The sequence below is a fragment of the Zootoca vivipara genome, chromosome 2, assembly GCF_965207765.1.
Source record: "Zootoca vivipara chromosome 2, rZooViv2.hap1.1, whole genome shotgun sequence".
In the NCBI taxonomy this organism is placed as follows: Eukaryota; Metazoa; Chordata; class Lepidosauria; order Squamata; family Lacertidae; genus Zootoca; species Zootoca vivipara.
The window spans coordinates 87,119,525-87,144,054 of record NC_142584.1 but is presented as its reverse complement, the minus strand read 5'-3'; the positions used below and the strand labels follow the sequence as shown (position 1 = coordinate 87,144,054).

Below are 24,530 nucleotides of genomic sequence, written 5' to 3'. Positions count from 1 at the left end.
TCCATTTTTAAACCAAAAACTGTTCAACTGAAAAACCAAATACAGCAGAATCCTTTTAACATTACCACCTGGTGGGTATCTTATTGCCTTTTTTTTAAAGACCCAAATTGAAACAGGATGTCACACTTGGCAAGAATTTAAACATGGTAGAAACCATTCTATTACACAAATCTATCTTCTCTTAATATATCTAACATTTTCTGTGTTAATTGGAATATATTTCCATCAGATGGCTGAGCACTATTTAAATGAGGTTTTGAAAAAACACATATGTGCTGCATCATCAAGAAGATTGTTGTTTAGGATTCAGCGCCACACTAACTGATACTAGCTGACTGTTGCAGAAGGCATATAGTTATGGTTGAGTGCACCAGATTCATTTTTCTGGCCACTGTAGCATGAGAATTGAACTATGGGCTGGTTTAGATATGGCAAACTATACTTAACATCACAAGAATGAACCTAACCTTTCCCCAGGCTTGTATGCGTCCCCTGCCCCCTCTTCTGCTCCTCAAGAATGGCCACAAGAATGAGTTCAGAAACGTCCACTTCTGCTCCAGATTTTTAAGATAAACCATAACTTGCCCTATCATCTCTACCCAGACAAACTGTGGTTACTCTTAACCCAGGTAACTTGAAATAAGGAAAGTGCAAGCCATAGTTTCTGAAGTTGCCTGGTGTCCACTAACACTAAGATTAACCACAGTTTAGGGTTTCAACAAAATGCTAAACTGTGGTTAATTTTTAAAAAGGAGTGGACACTTCCACTCTCCTCTTTACCATCACACAACAGGAGAGGAAAGGAAGGAGGGGCATGCACGAACCCAGCAGGAAGCTAAACCATTAGGACAAGAGATCGCTTTGTACACCTTTGCATTTAAGGTGCCATAAAGAATGCACAAGGATTGTTTCAGAATCAGAAAGAGAAAGCAGTCTGTGAAACAAACTTAATAAATTAATACGAACCTTACATTCCACTGGGGTTAATGTTTCAGTAAACTCATGATTGAACTAGAAACTTAAAACTCCTTAATAATCCAACCCCCAAAGACCCATCTGAGCACAGATGAAAAATCAATGTGGAACCTTGGTGCATACAGAAAAAAATAACTATAGAACAAAGCTTACCCTTTGGGATAACTTTTATTGCAGATGTGGAAGGAGTTTCAGGGTTTCTGGTGCCTGCTGCTTCTGTGTGAAGAGTCTCTTGGTCCCCTTGAGAGCCACATGGGCTCTCCTCCTGCTCCATTTTGAACTGTTTACTTTCCTTTTCAGGTGGGTTTAAGTGCCTTCTACGGGCTGGAATGGTCTCTTTGACTATAAAGGAATCAGCAGATTGCTGCTCTTGTTTTAAAACAAGACCAACTGGGGAACTCAAAATATGGACTTGGGGAGAAGCCTTCTTGGTAAGCAGCTTTGGAGAAGAAAGTGCTGCAGGATCAAAGACTGCCTGGAACAGCCGCTGTCTAGGAGTAAACACAGAACTATTTCAGTGTATTATGTTATGTATTTTTGTGTTTTATATTGCAAACCACCCTGTGATCCTCAGATGAAGGGCAGTATAGAAATATGTATCAGCAACATCATCGTCATCATTTTATTTGTATGCCACCTTTCCATAGTTGAAACTGTGCTCAAGGCGACTTACAACACGGCAAGATTTACATAATTACAAACATGACAGAACTCATAAACAATAAATAGAACAATCAAAAAGTACACAACCAAATGGAAATAATTTCCACATAAATCATAAGATCTAAAACTAAAGATACAACAATAATATCAATAACAGCAACAGCTCTCTCAATCCTCCCCCATAAACAACAGCCCAATAATCTGTTCAACAGCCTCAGCTTTTGTAGCTGGAGTCAGTCAGCACCCCATTCTCCCAGGCCAGATGGGAAAAGGCCAGCAAGGCAGGGGGCAGGTCTTCCATGGGTTCACAGCCAAGGTGATCTAAGATCAAAGCAATCTAAGAGAGGAGCCCTCTCTGCTAAGCAGCAGCCTGTTGAGCCCCACCCCAAGCCAGGTGAAGAGAGGAAAGGGCATGGCCCTTCAGGCCCCCAGCAGGCAGTCCTGCATGTATATCATGCAGAAGAACCAAAAAGTAAAAATGTAACACAAAAAGATGACAAAAATATTGCTACTGAGGATATAATACTCATTTTTTTTGATAACTTCAATAAGCTAAGTGGTGACATCTAGTGGTCATATACTGGGTGCAACCATACCACATATAAGACCCAAGGGGCAAATTATTTATTTATTTATTTATTTATTTATTTATTTATTTATTTATTTATTAATTATTATTATTATTACCCCCCACCCTTCACTAGAAAGTCCTAGGGTAGGTCACAACAATGTGAATAATGGAACCACCATGGGTTCACTGTAACATCTGGAAACAAGTAGGTTGACATATAATTTTAGACTTAGTACAGTGGTGCCTCGACTTACAAATTTAATCCGTTCTGAAGGCACCTTCATAAGTCGAAAAATCCGTAAGTCGAAAAACGCTATTTGAAACACGATTTCCCATAGGAATGCATTGGAAACAGAAAAATTCGTAAGTCGAAAAATCCCTATCTAAAACAGCCTCGGTTTTTTTCCGGATGTCGAGACATTCGTAAGCACACGGCCATTACCCCCATTCGTAAGTCGAAAAATTCGGTTGTCAAGTCGTTCGTAAGTCGAGGCACCACTGTACAAGTAAAAGAAGAAGATGGGCACACCTGATGTCAAAAACTTCAGAGGGTTGGGGAAAGACTCCTACCTCCTGTATTTATCTTTGGAGGCCTGAAAAATCACTTCTGGTCACTTCTCAAGATTCCTTAGATGAATCCTAACCCTTGTTTTCACTTTGTGTCAATTTGATCCAATGAGTTTTCAGGGGCAGTCAGACCACACAATGGCCAAAGGGGACAATGGAAGAAAGCAGTCGATAAGTATGTACACGTTTGCCCAGCGTTTAATGTTTCCCAATCTAAGATGATAAGGCTCCTGGAACAACTGCCCAGAGCAAAAACCCGTACATTTCACATAACAAAACAAAGGAGGCAATTAATCAATCTTGAACAGAATACATAATTTCTGGAAAACAACAGTGGGAAAGTGCTGTGGGGCTCATGTTCTGTACAGGGGCTCCCCGGACGTCTGGCTGGCCACCGTGGGGAACAAGAGGCTGGACTAAATTGTTCTTTTGTCTGATCCGTTAGTCATGCGAATTTCAGCGGGTCTACTCTGAGTAGGACTGGTACTAGCTACAGCTCTACATAAACGTTGCAAATTAAATAAATCAATTTGTCTGGGTAAGCTTGCAAGAATAATACCTCTTTTTAATATGTACGGCATAAACCTATTTACAACTCTTATCAAGTAAAGGTTCTCCGCCAGGACAGTCTGGAATATGGACACTTTGAAATTGCATTTCACATCTCAGTTCCGTGAAAATGTCACCCTGCTAATAAATCCTGGCCTCTGGAAGGCTCTGTTTGTTTGTTGGAATCCATTTATATCTCTTTTCATGGGAGCAGAAATTTATTCAAAGGTTTGGGTCAGTAGCCTTCAGTCCTAGATGAAGGACAGACACCCCCAAGATTTGGATATATTACAAAGCAGCCCAGTAAAACCACTCCAATCCCCTTGTTTCCTGGGGGGGGGGTGTTTCCCACTGACCTTAATGCCAAGTTACCACAATTACCACCAGGTCAGTATTCTACTGAAATAAAATCATATTTATTCATATAAACCCAGAAACTGGGAGGGAAAGAGAAAATAATTTATATGGTTTGGATCCAGGAAAGTACTAATGTATGACATTTTGGTGAAGGTGACTTTTATACTTCTCCCTCACCTGGCAGTCTCCTGAAGCCCTCCAAATGCTTCTCAACATGGTCAGGGAACCCTTTTGAATGGGCTGCAGTGATGGAATAAGGGAGCAATAGCTGAAAAGTGAGCTGAGGCCCCCAAAAAATTCTTTAATTTTTTTCCAGTTTTCTTAGAACTATCAACCAAACAACCACCAAACCCACCTTTGAAAGGAGGAAGGGAAAAGCTATGCCTTTCACAAACCTAAAAGGTAAAGGGGCCCCTGACCATCAGGTCCAGTCGTGTCCGACTCTGGGGTTGTGGTGCTCATCTCGCTCTATAGGCCGAGGGAGCCGGCGTTTGTCCGCAGACAGCTTCCGAGTCATGTGGCCAGCATAACAAAGCTGCTTCTGGCGAACCAGAGCAGCGCACGGAAACGCCGTTTACCTTCCCGCTGGAGCGGTCCCTATTTATCTACTTGCACTTTGAAGTGCTTTCGAACTGCTAGGTGGGCAGGAGCTGGGACCGAGCAACGGGAGCTCACCCCGTTGCAGGGATTCGAACCGCCAACCTTCTGATCAAGAAGCCCTAGACTCTGTGGTTTAACCCACAGCGCCACCTGGGTCTTCACAAACCTACCAGAGTAGAAATCCAAAAAATTTCACAGCTGCACTGTAAAAGTCACATTTTTCAATGATCAATTGTAGTTGGGAACATTTCTTTTAACCTTCAAACAAAAACCAGCCGAACTGTTTCACCATAATTATTTCTTTACTACCTCATAAAATATACAATGGTTCCTCTATCAACTTCATCCCAGGCCTGTGTGTGTTTGAATATTATGGACGTCATTAAACTTCTCAGATAAGAGACTAAATAGAACTATTAATACACAATAGACTGTTTTTTAGCAGCGCACACTCTTTCCTTCGAATTCTAGAACTTATTTTTATGTTTTATTTACTGGACATTAAAACGTGTTCTGGGCACACAAATCTAAGCAGACTATGAGATGCATGTTTCTGGGGAAAGCTTACGGCAATTAAATGGTTGGGACCAGGCTTTTTACAGAGTGACAGTGTCAAAGAGACTAGAAGGCCAAGATAGGCCACCAGAAGTCACTACTCTGCTCTGGGTCTGCCACATATACCTTGCCAAAACTGTAGAAATCAGAGAATGTGGCAACACTAAAAGTGTGTTGCTGGTTTACAGCAGAGGCAGCCAAAGAAGTGTTCTGCTTTGTTGTGGACTCCAGCTCACATCATTCCTCACCAGCGGCCAAACTGGCTGGGGCTGATGGGAGTGGAAGTCCACCACATCTGGAGGGACCCACACTCAGTGATGATGAATGTATTCACTGCCAACAACAGACCACGGATAAATTATGCTACTTCAAAATCGGTTGCTTGTTGTTGTTGTTTTTTGTAGCTTCTTGCATGAAGTTATCAGGGGAAGAGCCTTCAGACGCTAGAGTTAAAAGAAGTCGTCCTTTATGTTGTGAACCACCCTAAGATCTATGGATGACGGATGGTATAAAAGCTTGATAAATAATAAATACAGTGGAACCTCAGCTGCCAAACATAATCCATTCAGGAAGAGCTTTCAACTTCCAAAATGTTTGACAACCGAGGCACAACTGCCGGTCGGCAAGTTCCATTGAGAAAAGTGGAGAAAAGCGCCTCGGAAGCCGTTCGACTTCCGAGGCGCATTCAAAAATGGAAGCATTCACTTCCAGGTTTTTGGCGTTCGAAAACCGAAACATTCAACTTCTGAAGCATTCAGCAACCAAGTTTCCACTGTAGTAATCATCATTCAGTGCTATTTTTCCAGAAAAGAGGTACCGCAACTCACCATGAACGCCTCCCTTATTCTCTTACAATGCCAATGGCACCCACCTGAGATGTGCCAGAACTGAATTCCAGTTGAAAAAAGGTCCTGATAATCATAGAACTGTAGAGTTTAAAGGGTTCTCAAAGTCACAGAACCCAACTGCCATCTTCACACACCCAGAGACACACATGGATGCCAGATAAAGGGGCCTCCACAAGTCCCTACAGATCTTATCCCACCATCAGGCTGATGACTCAACTGAGTAATAAAAACTTCCTATCACTAGTCAGCATCTTCCAGAAGAATCATTCACTGCAGTCCTTGGACCAAGTCCACTTTCTGTTTACCCCATGCAAAAAAAAAGAAACAGCAGTACCATTTTCACATGCAGAAACATCAGTTCATGGCATAGTTATTCCCATGGCTGCAGTACCCAAAGAAGTGCTTTTTCAACAATAGAAAATGTGAGTTGCATAGAGTCACATTCATACTGTTGTTTCCTCTTGTGATCACACCACTGCAGCTGCTCAGATGTAGGCAACTCTCTGGTGATGTGGCATCAGTCTTAAGAATTTGGAAAAATCACACTCTGCCCAACCGCTAAACATAATGAACAAAAACACGATGAACTCTCTTAGCCCTTTAGTACAGTTTGCTAAACTCAACACCAGAGTTCAACACTTTGGCAGCTTCTTATATCTCAAAAGAAGAAGAAAAGAAGAGACAAAGACTGTTAAAGAGCAAGAGAGAAAGAAACTATTGGTGGTCGCAAAGGACAAAGGACACATAATTAGGATACAAGGACCTAATGTCTTCCTATCTGCCTCAAGGTACTAAATCATACCAGCATTTCCATAAATCCAAGTGAGACTTCTTTTTTTAAAAAAAAAACTAATTTGTGGTACCCAACATTAACACTCAGAATCTAAAAGTGTGAACAATCCTGAGACTACAGGCTTTTTTTGTGGTGTATTAATTGTACATCAGGTTAGCCAAGGACACTGTGCTGAGCATCTATTGATTTGGTGTGCATTGGTAAGCTGATAGCCCTTTGGGCCACAGAGGAATAGATTCTTCACCCTCCCTGATTTATAAGATTTGTTCAGATCCATTAAGGAAATCAGAAGTAGTTAAGGATTACAGCCTAGGATCAGAATGGGTAGAAGCAACACAACTTGTTCTTTGCAATACTGCAAGAAAATAATAAAGGTGCCAGTAAATCTGCCCCTAAGACACAAAGCAGAAACTAAAATATTTATGTTGTGGGATTTAAAACAATCATTTCCAGAATATCAATAGTTCTTAAGAAACAGAGGCACCTGGGCATCAAACACTATTTATATGATAGATATAGATGCCACATTAAAGTCAAGCTTCTTTTTGCTTCCTGTAATTTGTTCTAAATATACAATCCATGAATGCAAAAAGAAAGGAGAATCAAGCTTTATGAATAAGTACCAAATTTCAGCTTTACCACTGGCCTGAAAGTGTCTTAAGCAGGCTTCCTCAACCTCAGCCCTCCAGATGTTTTGAAGACTACAATTCCCAGCATCCCTGACCACCGGTCCTGCTAGCTAGGGATCAAAGTTTTGACCTTGTGGGGGGCCGGACTATTTGGGGGGGGTGAATGAATTCCTATGCCCCACAAATAACCCAGAGATGCATTTTAAATAAAAGGACACATTCTACTCATGTAAAAACATGCTGATTCCCAGACCATCCGTGGGCCAGATTTAGAAAGCAATTGGGCTGGATCCAGCCCCTGGGCCTTAGTTTGCCTACCCATGCTCTAGATCCTCCCGCCTCCCAAATGGACAGAGATCCTGGAGAGGAAAGGAGGGAGGAGGGAGAGGGAGAATATGTCTATAGACCACAGCAATTCCCCCTCCCCAACCCTCAAGTCTGTCCTGGTGCTGCACCAAGCAGCAGGTGGGCACAGTTGGATGAGACCAACTCCACCCTGCTCACCCCTGCAGGTCTCAGTGATACCGACCAGATCGGCCTCCTCATCCACAATCAGATCATAGATAAGGGAGGTCTTATTCAGAACCAATCTGGCATTCAGCAGCAGCTGCAGACCCAAAGGCTGGCTGATACGACAACCACAATATCCCAGGTTGGAGCATCTAATTTATAGGCCTCTTGTACATGATACCCCCCCCCCCAATAACTGAGTCAGAGCTTGTAGGTAAATATAATATATAGTATGTGCTTTATATTTTCCCTTACGGCAGTTTCAATTCCTGACAAGATTCCTAGAGTTTACGCAAAGACCCTTTACAGCAGGGGTTGTCAACCTGGTCCCTACTGCCCAGTAGTGGGCATTTCAGGATTCTAGGTGGGCGGTAGGGGGTTCTACAGTACAAGCTGAATCCTCCTTCCATTGAGCACTGGTAGGCGGTAAGGAAATTTTACCATCAAGAAAGATGCATTAGTGGGTGGTAGGTATAAAAAGGTTAACTACTCCTGCTTTGGGATGCGGGTGGCACTGTAGTTTAAACCACAGAGCCTAGGGCAGGGGTCCCCAAACTAAGGCCAGGGGGCCGGATACGGCCCAATCACCTTTTAAATCTGGCCCGCGGACGGTCCGGGAATCAGCATGTTCGTACATGAGTAGAAAGTGTTCTTTTATTTAAAACGCATTAAAATGCAAATGGTTACCGTATTTGTGGGGCATATGAATTCATTCATATATTTTTTCAAAATACAGTCCGGCCCCCCACAAGGTCTGTGGGACAGTGGACCGGCCCCCTGCTGAAAAAGTTTGCTGACCCCTAGCCTAGGGCTTGCCGATCAGAAGGTTGGCAGTTCAAATCCCGGTGATGGGGTGAGCTCCCATTGCTCAGTCCCAGCTCCTGCCAACCTAGCAGTTCGAAAGCACGTCAAAGTGCAAGTAGATAAATAGGTACCGCTCCAGTGGGAAGGTAAACAGCGTTTCTGTGTGCTGCTCTGGTTTGCCAGAAGTGGCCTAGTCATGCTGGCCACATGACTCGGAAGCTGTACGCCGGCTCCCTCGGCCAATAACGCGAGATGAGCGCCACAGCCCCAGAGTCGTCCGTGACTGGACCTAATGGTCAGGGGCTCCTTTAACCTCTGCTTTACAGTGTTGAAACAAGCGCCCAAAGCTGGCATCTTCAAGCAATACTTGCAGTCTCCTATGAATAATCAGATAGCAATATTGAAAATTACTTAGCACAATAACAAGTTTCAGTATTGCTTTCCTGAGGAATATACCCAGTGGAAGAAGCAAAGGAGAAGACAATTCAACCATGAAATAGAGAAGAGGTTTCAGTGATACAGCAAGCAAAACAAAAAACAAAAACCCACCTTCAGGGAAATGTTTTAATTCCCACCATTTTCATATTTTGTGGCATCTGTCCAAATCATTTAACAGCTGGGTTGCTGCTGCTGCTGTTTCCCCCCCCCCTCAAGTTTGAGTAGAGACCACAAGCCTTGAGGGGTTCTTTCTTCTTTTAGCTCCTTTGTAAGAAATTGGGGAGGGGTATTTTTGCCATTATCAGATGCCAAGGTGAAGTGAAAGAGGGACAGAATGAATGAGTGTTTTAAGGGTTGCCGTTCACTTCTGGCTGGGACACCATCCACCTGCAGCCATTGCGAGAAAAGATGTTCCCCACCCCTGGTTTAACAGTTATACCCACCACCACCACCCCAGAAAATAAGTCCTCTGCTGATATCTATTTTAACCAGAGCCCTCAATACTCAAGAAAGATAGCTGTGTAGGATCAAGTAAGTTCAAAATAAAAAAAACAAGTACCTTACCCTGGGCAATGCTATTAATAAACTTCTACATGTTGAGAATTCAGGAACATCCCAAAGTTTCCTAACTTGTGTTCCAGAGGACAACCTATGTTACCATAAGACAACTTTTTCAGAGTAGTTGTTTTTTCAGTGTGCCTTATTGCTCTGACGTTCCTTCTTGCCCTTCCACTGACTTGTGGGAACGCCAGTAAGACTTTAAAGCAAAATATAACAACAACAACAACAACAACAACAACAACAACAATAGTTAAGTTCTACAGGTTGCCTCCCTTTCATGAAAGACAGCCTGGTTTCAAAGCCAGGGCACAACATCTTGAGGTTTATATGGATAGTGGCTTTTCTCATCTTTTCATGTGTCACTAAAAAGTCTTCATTTCATGGTTTGCTGTCCTCTGTTTCCTGCACAAGCAACAACTTGTCATACCAAAACTAACCCTTAACATTCAGAGATCCGCGATATCTCAAGAGGATAAATGGATAAATGGATAAATGGGCATAAATCTGACATCAGGAACCAGAGGACAGAAAAACCAGTAGGAGAACACTTCAATCTCCCAGGACATTCTATACAAGATCTCAAAGTAGCTGTCTTACTACAAAAGAATTTCAGAAATAGACTGGAAAGAGAAGTTGCTGAATTACAACTTATCACCAAGCTCAAAACCATGGAGGGACCTGGTTTGAACAGAGATATTGGATTCTTATCTCATTATACATGATAAGCGATCTTCAGCCATCTCAACCCTTGCTTTTTCATGCAAAACCATTTGCAGTCGTTTTCAGTCATCAACAGCTATCAGTCAGTCAATCACCCACTTCCACCACCCTTCTGAGTGATTCCCCCTCCCCTCCCCATCCCCACCCCTTCTCTACATAAGTGCCTGGGGACTTCTATTTCACTGTATCTGAAGAAGTGTGCATGCACACGAAAGCTCATACCAAAATAAAAACTTAGTTGGTCTTTTAGGTGCTACTGAAGGAATTTTTTTATTTTATCTCAAGAGGAGTTAGTGAAAAGCACCATAGTATCCTGCCTCCTAGAAAGTGGAGACTTGTTACATGACTTCATTAAATATATATAAATAAGTGTTAGGTGTTCAAAAGCGAGGGAAATCCCAGAGCTGAAAAGCCCAAAGGAAAAGCCAAAGCATGCTTTTTTAAAGCAACGAGAGACAGTGATGGCACTAAAAACAAACAAAGAGTAGACGACAGAGCAGAGATTGAGAAACATGGACCTCCTATTGTTGTTGGACTCCAACTCCCACCAGCCCCAGTCAGCACAGACAATGTTCAGGGATGATGGGAGTTGTAGTCCGCCTCTGCCATAAAAGGTGTCAAGTCAAGCAAGAAAATATTTTGAATTGCAACTCCTTTTGAGCGATATAAACATTCTTCAGGATCAGATCTTTGGTGGTTGGGGTATGGAAATAGCAATCTTATTATCACATGATATGAGCCACATTTCAAAGAATAACCTCCTTTTAAAAAATTAAAAAACAACATATTATATGTAGGAATTGCTCCATTTCATTGCATTCTCTTGGCAAGGCGCTTACTTGATAAAAGATTCCACACACACCAAGATATTCCCTTGAAGAAGGGCTGGGTAGCCCAAAACAAGTTGGAACTCAGGATTTTTTTCTTGCATCAATACGTTTTATACAACCATGCCTACCTTTTAAAAACACAATTTGCTCCACACAGAAAGGTTAGAAGTTTAGCGGGACCCCTGAGGTACAGAACTGTGAGTCATCCAAGTAAAGAAATTATATTGGGGGAGCAAAAAGGCAAAGCAGTCGATAGTAACACAGTTCAGATACCCAAACGGCAGGAAATATCCAATTATTAACAGCTGCTGGTTAAGAAAAGCAATTCTTGTTGTAATTTACAATGGAATCAACAGCCATTCTCTTACAGAGTGCTCGCTGCCACAGTTTTTTACAAAATTACCTAACAGTCACTTTTCAGCCAGTAGTACTCTTGCCAGTTGTCTTATGTAGGTTTCATTGCTATTCTTGTGCATCCACCTCCCTGAATGACTCTCGAAACAACTCCTGTGTTCCCTAGTCATCATTGGAAAGACTCAAATATTGACATTATTGGCTATGATATTTATTGTTGCCATTATTACTACTCATTAGAACCAGAAAATGGTGTTCAAACTGAAGCACTGTCACCCAAAATGATTGGTATAGGGAGGGCGCTGACCACCATACTATATGCTGAGGGTTCACTTCCTCTCTTGAACCCTACCCTAAAAAAAACTACCCTCGGAATATGACTTTGCAGGCAGTGATGTTCATATAAACAAAGTCCATTCCAGGTCAGCCCTAGTTTATATTCCTTTCAAAGCCAACAGGGTGCCTGAGGCCTATCAAGTGCAGGAGAAGAAAGTTGAAACCACTTCACAATTTTATCTCGCTCCTTGCCAAGTGATGTCTCCTGCTTGATTTCCTGTCAGGAAACACATTTATTTGTGGCTTTCGCTTTCCTTAACTCTCTTCCATTTAGCTGGCCATTAACCTTGAAGAATTGATGTTCTGAATATTAAATTGCTATTAGGAAAGCCATGACCACCACGTTCTCCCAATCATTTGTTTGTTTTTTTTAAATAAATTGGGAGGGAACAATGGGAAAGATCAATCGGTTTACCTCCTAGTGGTGCTGCAAAATTCCAGCACATTTGCAAAGCTAAGCAGGGTCCAGTATGGTTTCAAATTGGATGGGAGACCATGTGTTGAGATTCCTGCACTGCAGGTGGTTGGACTAGGTGACCCTTGAGGTCCCTTCCAATTCTACGATTCTACTAAGACACAGAGACACCTGAAAGTGGTATCCCATTAATTCATGAGGATTGCCTGTTTTGCTCAAGATGCATTCTTCAATTCAGATTTTCATTGGCATGACAGGGTCACAGAGGTGAGGCTGCTCAGTACACTTGGACACAAAGGCAGCTTGAAGGGAGGCAATTTTGAACAGCAAGATGGTCTGAGGAAGAAAAGTGATGAGCCAATGGCCCGCCTAGTCCAGCATCCTGTTCTCACAGTGGTCAACCAGATACCCGTGTGCAGCCCACAAGCAGGACCCAAGCACAATAGCATTCTCCCCCACTTGTGATTCCCAGCAACTGGCATTCAGAGGGATACTGGCCCTGACAGCAGAGGAAGAACGAAGCCATTGTTTCTTAGCTACAAAAGGTATCATGTCAGACTACTTCTGTATCGTGATTCTATGTTGAGATTCCTGCATTGCATGGGGTTGGACTAGATTGCCCTTGGGGGCCTTTCCAACTCTACAATTGATATGTGCCTAGTACTGTCTACCTAACTAGCAGTGGCTTTGGGCTCTCAAAGGTCTTTCACAAATGGAGATGCTGGGTTGTATCTGGGACGGTCCAAAGGCAATGCATGTATTTCACCATATGAACTCTAACCCCACTGACTCCCCTCCCTGTCTTTGGTTGCTCTGAACAGCTTCTAACCACCGTGGTACTGCAGGAAATATACATCAATGTGTGCATCCGAAGTTCCATATATGTACGAATGAGTGAAAGGTTTCAAGAATATGGGAATATCTACTATGGCCACTGACCAAATTAAAAGTTAGTCAATATCAGAATCATTACAGGTCTAGATTTTTAACATCAGCATATAGCACACCGTAACCTGTATTTCCAAATGGAAATTGAGTCACACCCGCATTCTCACTCTGAAATTTACAAAATGATATGGGGTACCTTGCATAATTGAAGGTTTTTACCAGTTCATCTAATATCCGGTTATTTTTCAGGTCAGGTTCTGTAGCTGCCTAGAAAAGAACAAAGGGGGTACTAATTCGCTCATATATTTCCAGTATCTCGAATCATCTGCACAAAAATTGCTATGTTGAAAGCAAAACATAAAAACCAAGTATGCATTCTATTTCCTTAAAACATCTAAGCTGCTAGGGAAATCACCTCCTTTACTGAAATATCTGAGAAATCTTTTATAAATGTAAGTTTCTTTTATCAAATTATAAAAAGCTATTACTAGCAAACTAATAAACTCTTAACTCCAACTGCCAGAAATTCACTGTTTTATTATGGCTGCAACAACTTTTTGGAAGGCAAAAGGATATACACTGAAGATGCTAATATTAAGTCACAATCAGGGGTTGGAGGAGAAATTTGAGAGAGAACTTAAAAATAAAACTTCAATTAATGGGGGAACAAACAGATACAGATAACACAAAGGTTTACGGCATATAAATTATTTTTTTAAAAAAACTTCCTGATATTTATCTTTCTTCTGCTTTTAGTTGCCTTGTATGGTGCCAAGCTGATACATACTGTGTTCCATTGAAATAAAACTACCGTAATTGTTTGATGTAGACGATACAAAGGCAAAAACAAGTTATTTGCTCCAGACATATTTACAAAGAAGTCTTCAAAACCAGCACCAGGCGTCAGGGGAGACAGGAAGCTGAGACTTCCAACTTTCCATTCTTTGTAGTCCAATTCATACCTTCAGGAGGAGGGAATAAGAGGCAAACATACTTTGCCAGTGCTTATCAAAACCTCTGCTTCAGTTTCAGTTTTTAGTGAAACTATCATTTTAAGAAGCCTACTAAAATCCAACAAGCTTGAAGCGACAACTAATCCCAATATGGTTTAGGGTAAATATGGCTCCCTGCTATTTACTTTTCCAACAATGGATTCAGAGCCAACATGCTGTGCATATATAATACAGACTTCATTTGCTACTTAGGAAACATTACTCCCAGATTTGCTACAGTTCCTCAATGCTGAGCACCATCTCAGGAGCCATAAGGGTTTGGGTACACTTCAGTTATTAGCTAGGCATTCAATTTTAATCTTATAATAAATTTTATTGAGCAGTCACAAGAGAGATTTATGGTGGCATCAATTAAAAGCACAGAATGCTACAACTGTGAGCCAGAGGCTAGATTAGAGCATATGACTAGGAACCTAGGAGGTCTAGAAGGCCAGAAACTCAGTGGTAGGCTTGGAAAACTTTGGTTCACAGCCGCAGAAACCCATGGAAGATTTTGGGCAGGTCATTCTCAGCCTCAATTGCCCCCCTATGAAATGGGTCTTACCTCATATGGCTGTGGTGAGACCAATTCTAGGCTAAAGTTTACGTTTTGCAAATTTTAAGATGTTGTATAATATAAATAAGTAACAGTAAAATGGCCAGTGTTCAAAACTGTTTTAGGCGCATTTTGTCACAGGGAATTTCATCAGTGTGAGCAGTTCCTGAGCTCTGGATGCAGTACTGCGCCTAAGATTTCAGATTAAAACTGCAGAGTGGAAGGAAAGGAGGACCTTTTTCTGCGTCCCCACTTCCAGCTACTCTCTGAAGACTGGAGAAGAGACCCTCTTAAGAATATTAGGGGGGTGGGCAGGGGAAGGACTAGATCATGTGAAAAATGAACATAGTATTTTAGCTGCAGTTTTCAGATTTGCATTCTTGTTATAAAAAAGCATGCCTAAACATTCCATTGTTGCGCACATAACCACGGTTTAAGGTGTCATTTAGCTCCTAGTTTTTATATCTGTTTTTAACACTGAAAACAGTAAAGCTATGTCTTTTTGGGGTTAAGTTTCCTCAAGGAAATCCCATAAGATCTCAGTAGTTTAATTGCATGCACATTGTGCTCTACAAATACTTACAAGTGACAGCAGACTATGCTGAAAAGAAAGTTAAGCATTTACCATACATTGTGCTACTGGTTTGCTCACCATCCAATTCATGTATTGAACAAGGGGGACAGGTTGTTCCATTTAAGATCCCAAAATGCCTAAGTCAGGCACAGATTGAACTAGAAACATTTTCTAATACCTCCAAGTGTTCTCAGTTTGTAGAACTGTAGAGCATTTGCTTCAACAGAAACAGTAGGACAGGAAATAACACTTACCACACAACATGTAGGGCACTGAGTTTTGTAGGACAGGGACTTGCGAATGCAGAGAGAACAATCTGGAGGAAAAACAAACACAACATAATTAGAGCACTAGGCTACTTGGCAGCGCTAGAAGTGCTGCAGTTCGATTTTCAGTTGGCAGAACTTGGAGTGCAAATTTCATAATTGGTTTCAATTTCCCTCACCCGTTTTAATGGTGAAAAATATTTATCAGAAGAGCAACCTCACAAAGTAGAGGAAACTATATGATGCAGCCTTGCAAACACATTCATAGCTCATAACATACATCTAATGGACCATAATTACTACCACATGCAAACAGGAAATGCTACCCCATACTTTGGTCCTGCCAGATACTTCCTAAGATAAACAAACCATACCATTTCAGAACATCCCTGTACAGGCGATCAAGAACAACTCAGAGTAAATGTATACCAGTTCTTTCTACATAGAATTCCAACTACAGCCAAGATGTGTGGATTTTTTAAAAAAAGAAAAGAAATTTAAAACATATTTGATTTTTTTTTAAAAAAAATTAAATAAAAACAGGGTGCTCTGCTTGGGCAATCATTAGCTCTGGGGAGAACAAAATTACCTTTGGGTTGGATTAGATGACCCTTGGGGTCTCTTCCAACTCTAGGATTCCAACAAACGCTGTTCTAAAGGTTTTGTGGATTGTTCTAAAGCAGGCATCCCCAAACTCGTCCCTCCAGATGTTTTGGGACTACAACTCCCATCATCCCTAGCCAACAGGACCCATGGTCAGGGATGATGGGAATTGTAGTCCCAAAAACATCTGGAGGGCCGAGTTTGGGGGTGCCTGTTCTAAAGGTTAATTGACATTCCCTTGTGTTTTTGAAGGTAAAGATCCAGCAACCCATGTTGGCATGGAAACCTTTTGCATCAGGTATCCATGGTCCATGGTATCATAAGCTTAGGCTTTTTCTTAAGTTTAGCACATGAAACTCACCCCTGTTCTATAAGTTAGACAGTCAGAAGCCTGTGGCAGAAAAACCTAAATAGCCTACCTTCTGTCACAAATATCAATACTTTGCTTTGGAAAAACCATCTTTCTTTCAGCCAGATCCTAGACAGGGTTTTAGGCAACACCTTCTTTTAGGAAACAAAACATTTAAGTTCTTGTCCTCAAGGGACAACATTGGTTAAACCAACCATTTGGAATCAACAAATTTATTTATATGCTTCTTATTCCAAATTATGCTCAAATCAGCTTACAAGAACAGTAAACATATAGCCCCAACCAATAAATGAATGATATAGTAATACTAGCAAGCTAACAAATATTACAATTAGAGCTACCCTGAATGTATGAAAAACTTTTCTTTCACCAAAGTAAAAATATCCACATTCAACTGAACATTTTTCACTAATGAATCCAAATCACAAAGGTATCTGCAGCAGAAAAGGCTTTTAAGTAGCAAATGGTTACATTTTAAACCAATTAATTTCCATCACAGAAGCAGCATTAAAATAAAGCTGGGGAAACTGGAAGTTTGTTCATCTTTATCAATGTAAGAGCAGCAAAAAACAGGCTCACAGAAAAATCCAATACCAAGGAAGTTCACCAGTTTTCACAAACAGTAACTGGACAGCCCATCTCTTAGCTGGGCAACCTTGCATCCAAGCTCTCATCTAGGGCATCATCAAGGCTCAAGGGCATCCTCCATCATGAGCTCCTCCTCCTCTCATCAGGGAGCCCATAAACCTTTACTACCCATAATTCTTCCCTTGATGAGACAATCAAAGAAGCAGCAATCAGGTCTTGCAGAACTCACATACCACATTAAGATGTGATTTTGAATGAGTGACAATCTAAACTTTTATCTGAGCAAGCAGAGTAAGAAAAAAAAACATTTCCTCCTTGGTTTATGAACTTGCCAACCAGATAATATTTTCTCGGATGAAGGCCATTAGTGATTGAGCCCATTACTTACACGTACTTGCAAATTCCTTGTTCACTATAGCACTGGTGTTGATGCAAGTTTAAAATTAGTAACTAATCCATTTACATCACCTTTTATGATGAATACTAAGAAGCACTGGAGCCATTAACAAAGTTCCTGTTCAACATCTATCCTGTCAATCAATTAAGTGGTCGACACAATTAATGATACATAATTCAAAATGCCATATATGAAAATCCATACTGGAAGGGAAGCTTTGGAGCTGCATGAATATGTATCAGCTTAATTGGTCTGTCTGGCAATCCCTCGAGCTCCAAGACATTTTAGAACGTGAAAGGACTGATTGATGTTATGTTCAATATTAATGTCCCAGAGGAGTTGGAACACACTTAGAGATAAACACTGAAGCTGAACCAAAAGAACAGTCTTCAGCACTCATTTATATTTGCGGTGACACTGCAGTAGATCTGTCTGAAGAACTGTACCTACAAAACTAATTACAGCACTCAACTGAATCACCAAGTCAGAAGAGCTAGCTACTGTCCAGCCCAGTCTCAGGAATATCCAACTACATTAAACACCAGAGGAAGGAAACCAGGACAAGGGACCCCAAGCTGTATAGCACAATGCCAGCAATGTTTTAATAAAATCTTAGCTATAGCCTTTTTAATTATTTTTACAAAGGTGCATGAAGCTCTCTAAATGATATGTTCCTCACAGTGCCGCTATACAGATCTATGGCATATTCAGAATGTTGTCTACAGTTGCAGTCATCCCATCTCAAAAAGTGTTTCATAAGAGCAGCAGCTACAGGAAACTACAGCTGAAAAGAACATGAGTGAATATTTTTCCTACAAAGAAATACTAAAGAGGCAGAAACTTCTTTGTTCAGAGAAACACATCTAGGAGACATAACAGAAGCTCATAAGGTTATGAATGATGAAAATAGATTAAACGGCTACATTTTCTCACACTACGCTAGCTTTCAGGATAAGTTGTTTACTGAATGAAGGGTGCTTCCAGGTGGAGGTTTATTGTGGAATTGCTGCTAATCATGCACAGAAGGGTCTTTTTTTGCGCTGTCCACACAACATTGCCGTCATCAAAATGCCAGCCTATCCTTTTTTCTTTTTCTTTTTACAGAAAACCCCACACACATTTAAGTTTCTATCTTACCACAGAAAATCTGGAAAGTAAACTTGTCATGTATCTGCAGTCACTGGTGATGGGGAATCACATTAGCACAATTGTTAGGTAAGTAGTTTGTGGCACATATGACGATATTTTTGTGGCTGGTCCTTCTTGACACACCCTTACTTCCATTTGCTCCTTGCATGAGAATAACCAAACCATTTTGTTTTTGGCTGCTCACAATACCAAAGGAAAAACACTTATTTCCTCTGATAGATGCATGCAGAAGGCATGCTGGTTTCAAAGGAGTGAGTCACTCAAGATCTCTGCAAAGTAAATGTGAGCGATTACCTTGGAAACTAATCAGAGTACCTACAGCAGGCTTTAAAATAATAATGTGGAGTTCTTGTACAAGACCTGTTGATCACTCTTGTGCAAGCCTTGTACAATAGGTAAATAAAGCTCTTAACATCAGTATTGAAAAATTAACAAGAAATGGAAATGACTATTTTGCATATCCCTCCACCCACAAATTCCCATAAACCTTCATTTTGCTCATTGAGAAACATGTTAGCTAAGGTCAGTAATGTTCGCTCCTGCACACTTCCTGAAGAATTGGGGTTTTTTAAAAAGGTTTTCAAAGCTCCAAAAATATCTACATGCAAACCGAGAACATAAAAAGGTAGTGCAGAAGGCAGAAGGAGTAATTGAGGAGAGGGGCAGAAAAAACACAATTGAATACTGCAGGTCAGCTAACCGTGGCATATGGTCTGTTGTTGTTTAGTCGTTTAGTCGTGTCCGACTCTTCGTGACCCCATGGACCATAGCACGCCAGGCACTCCTGTCTTGCACTGCCTCCCGCAGTTTGGTCAAACTCATGTTCATAGCTTCGAGATATGGTCAATAGCATGCAAATCTCAAGGTTTAAAAGGTAAATCCACTTGATAAACATCAAACAAAAGTAGAAAAAGGGAAGTCATGCTTGGAAGCAAACAGACTAAACCAGAAGACCTAAGGTGGAAAAAACGTATCACTACTTTGAGTATCTAATAATTTGATTGCATTATACTAATTAATGATACAACTTTTCTAAAATCAATTAAAATAAGACCGGACCACAAATAGCAACCCCATACATCTTTTTGCTCCATAAATGATTCCTTCATACTCTTATATTTTTAGTGTTTGCTGTGATAGAAAGCTGTCTTAAACAGAGTCAGACCATTGGTCCATCTAGCTGAGTACTGTCTACTCTCAATGGCAGTAGCTCTCCAGGATTTCAGACACAGTTCTCTCCCAGCCCAACCTGGAGCTTCAAGAGATTGAACCATGGAACTTTTGCATACATAACAGATGCTCTGAGCTAGGACTGAAGCATAATAGGCTTCAGGCAACCAAGAACCTCCTATTTAAAGCAGACAGCAAAAGCCACTTATGACGAGCAGAACAGAACTACAGTCTGCCATCAATTTCTCTAAATTATAGACTCCCAATACCACCCTACCCTAAAGATTTAAATTTCTAGTTTATGTATGTTAGCACTCACATTGGATTTTAAAAATTCAAAAATAACTAAGCACTAAGATAAAACAATACATTAACAGGAAACAAAAATGAAATAAACAACTTGTATACTTACAATTATGTGAACACTGAGGAATGATCATTGCAATATTGAAGTAGTCAAAGCATATTCCACAACGCAACAAGTTATCCACTTCCTGAAATGGGATTTTAAAGGTTTGTTTATAAAGATCTGGCAAAATGAACAGTTCAGATTACATTTCAAAAGTAAAGTTTCTCATTTGGAGAAACTATTTACTGAGAAAGAATAGCTGGATAAAATTACTGCCACAATTACATAATAGAGCCAACATAATAAATTACTGACAAAATATAATCATTATGATTTATTGTGCTTAAAATTGTTTAGGTTGGTATTCAACTAAGTTGTATTCAGAGTAGTCTAATAATAATAATAATAATAATAATAATAATAATAATAATTTATTTGTACCCCGCCCATCTGGCTGGGTTTCCCCAGCCACTCTGGGGGGCTTCCAACAAAGATTAAAAATACATTAAACAATGTTTTTGAAATTAATAAACTATCTAACGAACTAGCTAATTAATGAATTAACTATTGAAATTAATGAGCATGACTAAGTTATGTCCTTTAGTTTCAGTAGGCCTATCACAGATGAAAACTTAGTTGACTATCCTAAGTACTGTACAAAATTCAAAAATAAAAGCAGGAGCTGCCCACAAGCTTACATGCAGCGTTCAAAAAAATTCTACATCAGTATTTTGGCAATATGTTTAGCCTAATAAAGATATTGCCCCAATGTCATTGCTATCTTTGTTTTTATTTGATTCCTGCTCTTTAATGGTAGAAACACCCACAGGCAGTTTATCAGGGGCCAAGCCTGAAACCATTTTAATCCTTTTTGAGAAACAATACCAAGTTACCCTGTGTGAACACAGATATTTTTCCCTGACACATTATTTTTAAAACAATGTAGATGCGGCAACCACCTTTTCTGCATTTATCATGGCAGATGAACAAAACACACTAAAAAAAGCACATGCATACAATGATTCACACAGGCATACAGAGACACGAGTGAGATGCAAGTCCCCTTTGTGACAGCTTCAGTACAAGGAGGGGATCCCTGTTGCAGAGGTGCAAGTGTTAAGTGAATCCTGCCTAGGGTAGGCAAAAATGCAACTACTTATCAGCCACCTCTAGACCCTGGAAGTTTAGTAAAACAAGAGGCCTTAATTTATGAGAAAGTTGCATTTTGTTGCAGGTCCCAATTGCAGTTAATATTAACAGATGTATCTATCACCATTTTCAGGGTTTAGACTTCATCGTTAAGAGCACTTTATCAATGTGGCTAGCAAATACATAGGCCAGGGGTTCCCAACAAAATTTTCTCGAGGACCCCTCATCGAGCCGCTATTGTGACAAGGACCCCCATTAATTCCTAATCCTAAAATTAAAAAGTGAGAGCCAAATTAAGAGTCTTTTTATATTTTATATTTATACGTTTTTTACAGTTACAACAGAGTACTCCATCAGTATACAGTTAGTTTTAATTTTCAGTTCTTAATGAGATGAACCACTTTTTAACCAACAGTCCATTTTTAACTACGCGAACTGTAGCTTCCGTGAAAAACAACGCTTTGTTTACAAACACTACTGTTTTGCAAAGAGGCAGCGTGCGCCAGGGAGGAGGGAGGGGAATGGAGAAGACAGGGTACCTGCGCAGTAGCGCACAAATGAAGCCGACGCGCGCAAAGCATCTTGGGGAGGTGAGCGTTAGTAGAATGCGCGCGCTGCCTCTTTGCAAAACAGTAGTGTTTGTAAAGCGTCACCTAACGGCATACAGCAGAACTACTGCCTCTATCTAATTCTAGTTTTGCGCTAGACTCTGCTCATGCAGGAAGTGGCCAAAACAAAAAATCTGTTATCATACGAAATATATTTAATATATTTTTTATTCTAATAGCATCTTGAGGACCCCTCTGGCATAGCTCTTGGACCCCTGGGGGTCCCCGGACCACCTATTGGGAACCACTGACATAGGCTATATATATATGGCTAGCAAATACATAGGCTATATATGTGTGTGCATGCACACCTGCATATAGCACCACCCACCAAGCAGGGCCGGATTTAGGTTTGATGAGCCCCTAAGCTACTGAAGGTATTGGCGCCCTTTATATGTCCAGCTGTCCTTTGTCAACAACAAATTGTTGCTGTTCTTTGTGTTGAATATATGCTATATGGTAATTTATGGCCCATTAGGTATCTAAAGCCATTTGCACATAACAAAATATGTATTTCATCAAAGTAATTGTTGAACTGCAATACAATTAGTAAGTATGTCAGTAGTGAAATGCAATTAAGAAGAAGTATATTAATAGTGAAATAATTATTAAGCTCTAACAAAATAATTCATAAATAATAATTCATAACAAAATAATGCAAACACATTGGCATTTGGCAATAACAAAAGTTCATTTAGAAACACAATTTACAAAGACTCATAATCTAGTCCCTAGAAACTTGCTATAACATGAAATAATAACAGGTGTAAATATATGATGCAAACTACTTATAATTATAAATAGCAGAATGTAGGCACCCTATATAGAGAAATGAGCAAACCAGTGATATTTTAGGGAGCAGGCAGGGCCCATTACTTACATCATAGGAGCTTACACAACACAAAACACTGTTGCTGTATGTAGGTTTTATTTTATTTGTTTATTATCTTATATTTTGGAAATGTACATCCAGGTTTTTTCCCTTTAATTTTTTTGGGGGCCCCTAAGACTGGGGCCCTAAGCTACAGCTGGTTCGGCTTATATATATATATATATATATATATATATATATATATATATATATATATACTGTATAACCACTCAAGAGCGGCAGAGGATGCGAGGACCTCAGACAGCACCCTTTCAAGAAAGATGCCCTTTAAAGTGGAAGCTTTAAGTGTGGCCCCCTCTGCCGCCGCCGCCCCTGAGAAGCTTCGTCTCCAAGGCGAGCCTTTCGAGAAGCGACCTGAAGGCCCCAGCTTCCTGAGTGGAGGAACCTTGATTTCGCTCCAGCAGCCATTCCACCCCCACCCCCCACCCCCCCACACGGAGCTGAGGACGGTTCTTCCGTGGCAGGCACTCAGCACATGCTCAGAAGCGCTCTTAGGCATTTATTGCCGCGCTTGCGTTAGGGATAACGGCCCTTCCGGCATCGCGGGCAGGTTCTTCCCCGCCGCTTGCTGTCCCTTCTGCGCCCTTACTTACTCTCAGCGGCTGGAGAGGCTGAGGCCACGGAGACTCAGCCGCCGGGACAGACATGATTTCCCCTGTCGGTGCCTGAACTCCGCCCTTCTCGCCTCCCAAACTCCGAATCACCCGCGCTCTCCGCCTTCCGGAGCGTGCGGGACGCGACGCACTCGTTTCCGGCGCCGAGGCTCATGGGTAATGTAGTTTTTTTCCCACTCCCGTCTTTCTTCAGGCAGCGGAGGAGGCAAATCGCGCTCCATGCTAATTCCCTTGCAGCGGGCCGGTAGCGGTTATGGAAGGGAGAGCAATTGACTCCGCTTACTACACCGCTGTTCGCTAGTGAAGCAGGCAGGCTGATGATGAGCGTGTTTGGGAAATGAATTTCCTGCCACGTCAGCCTGCAGCCACCTGGTTTCCCACCTGGAAGAGATGTGGGGACTCAAAAGTCTTGTATTCAAGGGCTTACTGTACATAGACATGTGTATGTTCATAATAATAATAATAATGTACTGTATTTATTTACACCCCACCCATCTGGCTGGGTTTCCCCAGCCACTCTATTCATACTATGGGAACGGAGGTGGCTTCCAGTTCTGCTTGATTTCCTGTTGGAAACGTAGGGATCTGCCTTCTGAAAAGCTAGAGCCGTGGTTGTTCCCAACCTTTTTCGGGCCACCCCTCCTCCTTGGTCCCATAAACTAATTCCCAGTCCCCCACCCCCCAAACCTACCTACAAAAGAAGTATTACCCAGAATAGCAGTTTGTGTGACCCACTGGGGAAGATAATAACACAACACAATTCAAAGCATCACCAATTTATTTGCACATTTATTCCAAATCCAAATAAAACTATTTAGCTTCATTAAATCTACAAAACTGATGAACGTGATCCAAAGATACCAGCTTTACAAAGATTTTGATATAAGGTTACAAGTTTTTTTTTTCAATGCAATGAATTTGGGGGCACTTTTCAACTTCCTACTAAATAGATGGATTTTGTCAGGGGACTGATTTGTAAATTCGGGGACTGTCCCGGAAACGGGGACGTCTGCTAACCTTACTTTGATAGCCATTTACAGCTCCGGCGCCTCCTTAGGCAATCCTGCCGCCCACTTTGGGAACCGCTGAGCTATTGATCCATTGATCCGTCTGGCTAGCTAGCTCAGTATTTGTCAGCACTGACTGAGAGACGCTCTCCAAGGTTTCTCTGGAGAACTCCTCCCAGTCACAGCCTCCTATATACAGTACAGTGGTACCTCGGTTTATGAACACAATTGGTTCTGGAAGTCTGTTCATAAACTGAAGCGTTCATAAACTGAAGCGAACTTT

The 24,530-nt window shown here is 41.1% G+C and overlaps 1 protein-coding gene across 10 annotated transcripts in view; it reads right to left on the bottom strand.

The window, feature by feature from the left end:
- RAD18 (RAD18 E3 ubiquitin protein ligase) overlaps nt 1-23,328 on the bottom strand; it is a 100,905-nt gene extending 77,577 nt beyond the window's left edge. For 7 of the 10 annotated variants that reach the window (XM_035106574.3, XM_088662362.1, XM_088662364.1 and 4 more), the window contains exons 1-5: nt 23,220-23,328; nt 20,041-20,122; nt 15,340-15,401; nt 13,160-13,230; nt 1,129-1,466 (exon numbers count right to left, since the gene is read on the bottom strand). In XM_035106574.3, coding sequence (XP_034962465.3) covers nt 1,129-1,466; nt 13,160-13,230; nt 15,340-15,401; nt 20,041-20,122; nt 23,220-23,273 — 607 coding nt within the window. In that variant the 5' untranslated portion in view covers nt 23,274-23,328. Of the gene's footprint in view, nt 1-1,128; nt 1,467-13,159; nt 13,231-13,750; nt 13,926-15,339; nt 15,402-20,040; nt 20,123-23,219 lie in introns of all 10 variants that reach the window. The other 3 variants (XM_088662365.1, XM_088662360.1, XM_088662366.1) reach the window with 2 other exon arrangements.
- Between the last annotated feature and the right edge of the window lie 1,202 nt (nt 23,329-24,530).